Below are 9,652 nucleotides of genomic sequence, written 5' to 3' on the forward strand. Positions count from 1 at the left end.
ATTTACTGCCTCTTTTCCATCTCAAGATAACTTGGTATTTCCTTTCACTGCAATGTAGATGTTAGTCAGAGCTTTGTCCAGCCAAGAAAAAAAAAAGATACTTTCTCTTTAAGGCCACTTTGGTCCAATTGAATCTTATCAAGCCTGTGGGAAACCCCAGCAGAACAACCTCTGCAGCAGATGTGAGTGGGGTGGAGAGTTCACTGAGGGGTAATGGTCAACTTTTTGTTTAGACTCTTTAATCGGTTATTTTGTCTCTCGAGTGTGCGAGGGCACACTAAACTCAATGACGATGACCTTTAATTGTCCCTAATCGAGCTCTCATTAATGGTTGGCTCTGCTCAAAATCTCTTCAGCCCGTTATTTGACTGTAATCTTCCAAATGGGAGAGGAGGGGCGAGGGGGTGGTGGTGGGGGGCTACTAACAAAAATAGAGAAGCAGAGAAGCGTTGCCAACTCAAAAGTACAAAAGAAAGCAATGAGGGAGAGTGGAAAAACATGAACAAAACAAACAACGAGAAAGAAAAAAGGATGAGATGAGGGAGAAACAGTCGACGCCTGCTTCCTGGCAGCCTCAGCTGCGTGCACATCTGTGAGTAAACGGTCAGAGCAGACCCCCACGTGTTTGCTCAGGTCGCCTGATTGCCTTTCCTTCCTCTTCTCCATCCCGCTAAAGACCCGCTGTCCTTCCTCTCACTCCAATCACCCTCGCCAAGAAAGCCGGCAGCCAGCAAGGGGAGACACAGAGACTCCCGCTGAACTTTTCTCATGACTCAGTATTTGTCGGCGCAAATTGGAGTGTATAGTGTGCACTGCCTGAGCTTTGCATATTCCAGCATGTGCTCATGTTTTTGGAGTCTGCCTAATGGACCAGCCTGGGGCCCAGTTCCATAAAGTCGCCTTCTCTTAACAACGCGCCATCATAGATTGAGGAGGAGCCTGACTAACCCATTTCCACGCTTTGGGGGTCACACGGCTTCCCTTTGATACATAGAATATCACTCGGGATTTTAAGAATCAAGCCTTCTTCGCTCTTTGTTTAGCCACTTTGATGGGTTTGCGTCGAGACAACTTGTTGTCTTGTGGTATCACCTTCATTGAGGTTTAGAAGCGTCAAAATGTACGCATTTTATTTACCCCAGGAAGGAGAATATATTTCAAGCCCCTCCAACTCTCCACTGAAAATCAAATGACTAAGCGGCAACAGTTTATTCAAACCGTTACTTCTCAATAAGTCCGCTAAAATAACACAAATGTGATTTGAGGTTTTGTGCATACCCTTCCAAAAAAACAAAATGATATCTTAGATCTAATAGTCTCTTTATATTCTGCCAATGAGAGCATGGCTGCCACCTACTGTAGTGGATGTGCAATTAAAATGTACTCTCTTATTGAAAAGAACATGTTCCTTGGGGTCACCCTCCAAGGAGAGCTGGGCTGAAAAAGCAGGTTTAAAAAAAAAAAAATAGGCAGACCACATTTAAATAAGCGGCGATATATCTTTTAAGTATTAAACTTTATTTTTGTCACTTTTTGTGAGATGGAAAAATGATAAAAACGTACAGCTCGGGGGAATTTTTATCTATAAGTCAGTGTTTTCCTTTTGCGTCATCAGCATGAAATCAAACTCAAAACACTTTCCAATATGTCTTTGACAAAAGCTTAAAGAGTGAAAATAAATTATCGTAGCAATAATTATAACATCAAATATAACAACCATAATAGCAATTAAGCATTTATAAACACTCTATTTACTGTCTTGTATTCCCCATGAAAGGCCATTATTAAAAAGGAGTGTGTTGGTGCACAATCCAGCATGTGACGAGAGCACAGCTTTGTGTGTTTGGCCATGTTGCCGCTCATGTCCAGCCAGGCCTTCATTTCCAGCACTGAAGCGTCGAGAGAGCGCCTATAAGGAGAGGGGTGGGGGGGGGGGGGGCAACTTTTGGAGCCCTCCGTCGATGACTGAGGATAGGCGGGTACCACAGTGAGCGGAAAGAACGACAAGCGAGAAGACGCAAAGCTCCTCACAGAGTCCCGCTCCTTGTGGTTTTCCAACTAAACTGCAGTTATCAAGTCCGACTGAGCGCCGCTCGGGTCCGACCGCTGTAAAAGTCTGCTCGGTTTGTAACTTCTCGTGAAGGAGGGTGGGCCTTGACTGTTCGTGGCAACGCGGTGGCTCAAACAGAGAAAGTTCAGTGGGGCTCTGCCCAAACCGGCGAGCGGTTGGTGTGGTGCGGGGGGCCGAATGAAGGGTGAATGGGCGTGGGTGTCGGCAGCATGTGTCCCGAGTGGCTGAAGGGGGTTAAGTGACCCATGTGGGTCATGTGGCTTGTGAGGCCGGGGCCAGCGCCAAAGGGAGAGGCCTTGTCCTGCATGCACTTGGTCAGCTCTTCGAAGCCGTCGCCGGATCGCTTGTTCCTCTTGGACTTGCTCGACATCTTGCGGTTACGCGTCTGGATGCCTTCTTTCTTCATCGTCAGAGGTCTGTTGACCTGCGGGGAACGGCACATTAGCGCCACACGGCCCGGACAAAAAAAGCTGCACACGCGTCACGAATACCACGTTTCAATTGTGCTTTTTTTCTTACTTCCCAATTTCTGGACCCCCCCATGTATTTTTTCAAGGAATCGGCTCGCTTTTCCTTTCAGCGCATCTAACTCAAATGCCTGATTCAAACCGGTATGCTATAAATAATGAGCAGCTGTTTTGCATAAACTATAGTTGAATTAGAAGGTGAGTCGGAGGAGCGTTTGGCTTTTGTTTAATTCAAAAGCAAACAGTGGTCTTGCTCAATTTGAATACATGAGGATGAGGGCCTGGCTGGATCTGAAAGGAGCAGCCTCAGACAAATCCTCGTCAATGTAACCGACGCCGTTAGACTGAATGACGGTCCCACCCCGCAGCCTCTCAGGGGAGGAACGCCCCCCATTGAAACAACGATGGATTAATAATAAAAAAAAAAAAGGAGGACGGCCAGTGGGTTCTGCTCGACAGGGCGAGCTGGCTTTGCTCCACGCTCACACTTTCTCCGCTCCTAAATCGATACAAGCTGTCCGCCCATTTGACCAGTTAACGATCCCCCCCCTCCCCTCCCGAACGGTGCGCTGTGAGTTTTGGGGGGCTACTTACGTTGTGCAGTTTGAAGTAAAGCCCGCAGGCGTTGCACACTGGGTCTCCGTTCCCATTGCGCCTCCACAGGGTGGTGGTGGTGGTCTGGCAGTTAGCGCAGCAGGTGCCTGCACGTCGAGCGGCGGACTGCGGGAAAAAAGAAAATGCCTTCAATCATCAGTTCAAACATACTCACTTGTTGACGATGCAGTACAATGAATATTCCGGCTAGTCACAAATAAAAACCTTCCTGGCTTTTTTGTTGTTACAAAAAAGAAAGTCTAATGAAATATAATGATTAATTTTGAAGGCTCGTAAAGTTTCTTTTAAATTAGATAGAGCGCTAATTTTTGCAAGATTTATTTTTAAAAGCAGAAGAATTAAAAGTGAATAATAGATCATTCCCATCACTGCAAAAAAAAGTTCAATAAACATTTCAAGGCAACAAATTTGAGGATTTGTCTGAAATAAGAAGTTGCAGAACTAATTGTGGCCTTTTATGTCCTACAACTTAAAGATACAAGTATAAACATCCCAGCAAATTGTTTTGGAGAAAACAACTTGCTTACTTTGTTGTGCTAACTAAAATTGTTGCCCCCATGTCCGTCATTTAAAAGTTATTCCAACTTGAATTGGTGTTTTAAGACCCCCCCCCCCCCCCAAAAAAAAATTGTGACAGGATTGGTACAAAAAATTGTCACTGTCGAAAATTCTCAGCATCTTATAAGCAAATATGCTGGAAAGCGAGCCACACAAAACCCGCAGCCCCCACCTGGCTTTGGACTACCGTGTCCATTGCAGATCAATTCTACACACATAATAAGAAACATTAACTTTACATGCAAGAACCCTGCGGGTGCTGTGTTAGAGAAGCATCCTTTTTTTCCCCCTTCTTAAATCAAACCCAGGTGCGAGTATTTCTATCCATGTACCAACGGACGACATTCCGATTCATTCTTATGCAAAATAATACAATCAAGTCAACATTTTAAAAAAGCCGAACATCCCGGTTGTGCGCGCAGAATGATAAACACGAGAAGAGCATAAATCCGTGTATTTTCCAATCCCCGCCCCTCTCGGTCCATCTCTTCGGAGCGCGTAAGCGGCTCCTCTAGTGTTGCGATAATCTCTTTACAGTATATGTCAGTCTGGCCAGAGAGAATGCAGCGTGCTGGGTGAAAGCGGAAACAGCCGGGAGCCTGACTTCCTTATCTGGGCCGGGCAGATATCCGGATAGGAAACAACTGGATGCCCCTTTGAACACGGCTCTGACAAACACTTGAGTTGGAAATGCAAAAAGCTGCAGCCGGCCCAATGGAAAATGGAATGGACTTTTTGACTAGGAAGGCTACCTCAAGGAATTTTGTCATCACAAAATGCCAGTGTGTGTGGGGGTGGAGGGGAATTTGATGGAAACAATGTGCCGTACAGCTCATTTAATCAAGTTGGACACAGCCTACACGCTAATTCGTAACTTCAAGGCAACAAACTTTGATTAATATTTGACGTTGGTAATTTTGAGTTGTGAAAATCGCCTTTCCCGCATTTGACAAGAAAGAAAATGGAGTTTACATTCTACTTACAGTTAACGATTGTGCCTTTATTGTCCTCCCCAACTTAAAGATAAACAGGATAACCAATTCTGAAAATAGTTTGGGGCAAACAACTTGCTTGCTTTGTTGTGCTAGTCAAAAATGTTGCCTTAATAGTAAAAAAAATATATTTTTTAAAGATGTTCCGATTTAAATTACGAACTAATCCAAGTTGGGATCTTTTTTACAGTGTATCATAATTCATAGGAAGGAATAAAATTAAAAAGCAGGCATTTTTTTGTTTCATTATTAATTCAACATATTTTCCAGCTTTGTTACTAATTACACATGATTACTTTCTAAATTTACTATTCGCCTTTTCAAATCCAGCAATAATCCTTTTCTGTGTTTTTCAAAATTATATTTGCCACAACATTGTGATAACTCCACAGCCATGTGCGTGCTGTCATTTAATTCATGAAAGCAACATGGGCATCGCTATCAGTAACAGTATCAGAAGTAGCAGCAATAATGATAGCAGGAACAATAGCAATAGTAGCAGTATTGTAAAGAGCCATGTAGGTGGATCATCAGGGGGTGAGAGGGACAAACAATTCCAGGAAGATGATAGGGAAAATATAACTTTCCTGCAATTGTGTCGACAGCATCTGCTTTTTGCTCATATTTGAGGTCCTTCGGACATGCGAGCGGGACTCACCAGTCTACGTTTGGGCTTGATGAGCGGTCGGTTCTGGCCGTTCATCTTGTGGTACAGTCCGCAGGCGTTGCACAGGTAGTGGCCGGTACCATCCCGCCGCCACAGTGGAGTGGACGTGGCACCGCAGTTTACACATTCACGGCCCTCTGCGTATAATTCAAGAGGGGACAAGAAGAAATTTTATATAATTAAACATGTATCAATTGGGCAACCACACAATGGCGGCTGTTCACTGCTGATGGACAGGGTGATCTCAGTGGACCCAAGTGACCCAGAAGTCAGCCTGGGTCTCGTGACATGTTCATATCACACTGCATATGTGTGTCATTAACTTAGTCATGGAGAGCGATGTAAACTGACGCAGGGAGGGGAACCTGTCTTTCGGTTAAACCTGACGCTAAACACGCTTTTCTCCTTTGCTCTCCTTCTCATATAGCAGTTGACTTCAAATGGCCTATTGCTCAACTGTTCTTCTAATTCAAGTACCCCCCTATCCCTAGAGTATGACCTCATTATTACTAATATAATACCAGCGACACCCAACGTCCCACCCTTTCGCTCCACAATGGAGCGAAAAACCTTGTTCCCTTTGAAATGCGCCACGGTCCTTTTTGTAGCTTCCCCCCGTCTACTTCTCGAGTCTTTCGCAAGTCCGGCGAGCCCATTAAGATGGGTCATTAGAGCTGGAAATATTCATCAGCAAGCGCTGACGTCTTACGCAACATTTAGTGTTGAAATTAAAAATGAGAAGATGAAAGCTGTGAAAAAAGGCGGAGGAGTTTTTTTTTTTTTTTTAGGCTAATTCAACAGGAAGCCACAGTAAGGTATACGTGTCGACAGCTGAAATGTCAGTGTGGCATTTTGTACAGCAGTCAATCAACATTTACCCGCACTGGACATCCACTTTAACTGATAAGCGCCTTTTAATGCCACCTCCGATGTGTTCCCGATTATGAGCGAGCTCCTATTAAAATGTCACAAGACAACATTTTTGACCGATAAAAGCTCACATCAGTCAGATGGTCTGAGTGGCAGGCAGCATCGCCTGGGAATGAGGGGGCACTTTTTGTTTTAGAAATCAAATAGTGACAAGTTAGATGATCACACAATAAATGTATAAAGCATTTATTGTGTGTTGATTTAGCTCATTGTGCAAATAAATGATCTGCAAATAACATTTTGGAGCGTTCAGTAAACAAATGCATGTTCGTTATGATTGTGTAATACAGAAAAGAAGATAACGCCGCTGCCCTGCTGCGGTCTTTCTCGACTGCGCGTTTTTTTTTTTTTTGTAAGCACACAAACAGCGGGGCTCTGTCGCCTGTTCTTTGTTAGCATGGGGAGGCTGCGGGGAGGGGTGGAGGTCGTGATTTGTTCACTCGAAGGTATACAGGATATGGCAGGAGCCAGGGCGTCGTGACTCCTTGGTTTTTAAGTGCAATGGAGGGCACGTTCAAACCAAAACAAGCTCGTAGCACGACCAGCAAATATCTGCTCAAGTGTCACGTTCAAGACGTGCATTTTGTTACACAGCGCCTACTAATTGACCGCATTGTTGTAAAACGCATCAAGCTCTCAAGTGCAGGCTTAGAAATAATTTTGATTATTATTGTTGTTGTTTTTTCAATATTCCGATTTTATAAAATATTGTCGAAATGTCTTTTGTTGAGATTTTGCGTTTTTGCCTGTGCCATGATCCCGTTTGTTAACGCTGATACATGTTGCCAAATTAAAAAAATATCAGCATACTGAATACTCCATTATATGTTTTGTGTGTACATATTTAATTTGAAATTCTAACAATTTTACATCGAAAAAGGTTAGCTTTTTTTTTTTTAATTGCACGAGGTTCTGCGAGGGAAAGTGTGTCACTGAATTATATACTTGGTATTTTTATCTGACTTTATTCCGTTTTAAAAGGTATTTTTCGAAGCACTATATATATATATATATATATATATATATTTTACAATTTTAACCGTGCACTGAAACGCAAAATTAGTGTAAACGAGCTGAATGTAATAAAGAGACTCACCTGAGCTCGACCGGGCTTTGCTTTTGCATTTCGTCGTGAAGCTGGACGACGAGCCAAGCAGGCTGCCGGGGTGGAAAAGACTGCCGCTGTACTCGTGGGGTGTATGCAGAGGGTAGGCCGGGTACGTGGGAATCGGGTGATGCGTGGCCGGGCCCTGGCCGTTCATGGACGCCAGGCCGCCGCGCAGAGGGCTGCAGCTCTCCATCTTCATGCCGTCCGTCAACGACACATGATACTTGAGGGACTCCTTCTCGTCCATTCGGGTCGACGTGGAGGTGGGGGATGTGGGCCCGGGGTCCGGGGACACGTCTTTCGGCGGGGTGGGGGGGAAACTGTAGAGGTGCGGGCTGGAGTGGGTGGCCGGAGTGAGCGAAGACACCGGAGCAGTGCCGGTGTTGCTGCTACAAGGATAGCCGGAGCTGGTGGGGTGCAGGCTGGGTTTGCTGAAGTGGCCCACCGCCCATGCGTTATGGTGGTGCGCGGCGGACAGGGCTGCCTTCCCGGGGTCCAGCCAAGGAATGCCAGGGCTGTGGATGAGGTGTGGTCGGCAGACCTGATTCCCAGTGAGGCGAGCTGAAATCGCAGACAGCTTACTCATATTTGTTGTTTGACGAAATGCGTCCAAACGAAATCTTAAAATACCCTCTGAATGATCACAATTAGCCAACAGTCGAAATGTCCCTGCGTCAAAATGATTGAAAGAAAATCGAATATTTCTCCCGCTACGAAATTATAGTGACATGCAGAAGACGCACACTCAGTGGAATAAACCACAAAATGCTCTTTTACGCGTTCGAAGCACAGCGCGTCTCCCCTTCGGGCCGGTATCTTTACATCGCGTGCACTTCTCGGAGTAACGATTGTTATTAGTAATTTTGCGGGTTTTATTTTATATCCGGGAAGTGCCCCTCTCTCTCTCTCTCCCCCCTCACAAACTCCTGCCCCAGCACAGAGGGGTTAAATGACACACTTCCCTTTCCTCCTGCTGTCATAGAAATTCCTTTTATATTGCTGAATATACACGCAAATGTCACCGCCGACTTTTGGGCCGAATTGCTTACACACATGATTTATTATTCGGTTTTTTTCCCCGAATAAAATTTTAAAAGACAACTCTTAATAGCATCCCCTAAAAATAAATTTTCTAAATATATTTTCTTCCCCATATTCCCCCAGGCATCTCTATAATTCCCAGAAGTTGCGCATCTTACCGTGCGCTTGGCTGTAGGTGACCCTGGCCCGAGAGTTGGTGTAGTAGGGGTTCCCCTGAGAGTCCAAATGATTCAGAAACATGTCTACTTCTTCTTGGGGCAGCAAAGGCGCCATGGGCTCCATGTAATTGTGGCTCAGGCCGTGATGGTGCGAGTCCGGGTGTTGGCCATTGAGTACGGCATGATGGTGCGCCATCCACCGGGACTGATCTGCCGCTGCGACCTCCATGGCTGAGACGCTAGATTGCCGTCCACTGAAAGTTTAATCCTCCTGATAAATATTGTTTGCGTCCACTGTGAAAGTCTTGAACGAGTTTATTCAATGCAGAAAAAAAAGAATCCTCAAACAATGCGGTCTTCCTTTTTCTCCAGCTCGACTACGTTTCACCTACAAAAAAAGAAATCACGTTATTAAAAATCAAAGCGCACAAAAATAGATGGCTAACGATGCAACAGAAGATGCAATACGCGCTTGTCGATTAAGACAGAAAATGAGCGCCGTTTTCCCCTTTCGAAAATGAAACTACAAAATTCTCTTGCGTCTCTCTAACCTGTTGCAGTTTTCGATCAGCTGACTGCAGTTTGGACTTGTCAGCCTCCTGATCCGCGCACCGCTCGGGATCATTAATGAGATGTGGCGCGGACTGATGCGGCTGGCGCCAGTAAATTCCCATATCAAGCCACGCGGGGGCGGGGCTCTGTGCTGCGGCCCAATCGCGAGCCTCACTGCCGCAATTGGCTCGCAGCATCCAGGCTCCTCTCTGCCTCTTTCTTTCTTTCCTTCTTTCCTTCTTTCTTTTTTCTTTTTTTTCTTCTTTCTTCCTTTTCTTCTTTCTTTATTTTCTTCTCGATGCCAATGAAAGACTTCTCAATCAGCAGCGTAATATCTCCAGTCTCTCGGCAAGCTTCACAATGAGGACGCAATCGGCCGCCGATAATCGTTTTTTAGCGCTTTAAAGACGCACATTCAACACCGCTCCCGCTGATCCCTCTAAAATGATTATTTAGAAAATGTAATTCCACGCAAATTCGACTCCATACCTTA

General features: G+C 45.1%; 1 protein-coding gene across 2 annotated transcripts; it reads right to left on the reverse strand.

Annotated features, from left to right (window-relative positions):
* Positions 1–1,497: 1,497 nt before the first annotated feature.
* On the reverse strand, positions 1,498–9,313 carry gata2a (GATA binding protein 2a). 2 transcript variants are annotated; one of them, XM_061291732.1, is made up of 6 exons: positions 9,159–9,313; positions 8,608–8,995; positions 7,397–7,969; positions 5,362–5,507; positions 3,133–3,258; positions 1,498–2,495 (listed from the first exon to the last, which is right to left on the reverse strand). In XM_061291732.1, the coding sequence occupies exons 2-6, from the start codon at positions 8,834–8,836 to the stop codon at positions 2,196–2,198; spliced, it is 1,374 nt and encodes a 457-aa protein (XP_061147716.1). In that variant the 5' UTR covers positions 8,837–8,995; positions 9,159–9,313; the 3' UTR covers positions 1,498–2,195. The 2 variants fall into 2 exon arrangements, with proteins under 2 accessions (XP_061147716.1, XP_061147715.1); XM_061291731.1 differs by having other exon boundaries at positions 5,362–5,519.
* Between the last annotated feature and the right edge of the window lie 339 nt (positions 9,314–9,652).

The sequence above is a fragment of the Syngnathus typhle genome, linkage group LG11 (assembly GCF_033458585.1).
Source record: "Syngnathus typhle isolate RoL2023-S1 ecotype Sweden linkage group LG11, RoL_Styp_1.0, whole genome shotgun sequence".
Lineage (NCBI taxonomy): Eukaryota > Metazoa > Chordata > Actinopteri > Syngnathiformes > Syngnathidae > Syngnathus > Syngnathus typhle.

Excerpts from the sequence above, each read along its gene's own strand:
- gata2a (XM_061291731.1), bottom strand. The coding sequence starts at position 8,836 with ATGGAGGTCGCAGCGGCAGATCAGTCCCGGTGGATGGCGCACCATCAT. Across the intron at positions 7,970-8,607 it reads CACCTACAGCCAAGCGCACG|CTCGCCTCACTGGGAATCAG; the intron begins GTAAGATGCGCA and ends CTGCGATTTCAG. Across the intron at positions 3,259-5,361 it reads TCAAGCCCAAACGTAGACTG|TCCGCCGCTCGACGTGCAGG; the intron begins GTGAGTCCCGCT and ends TTTTTCCCGCAG.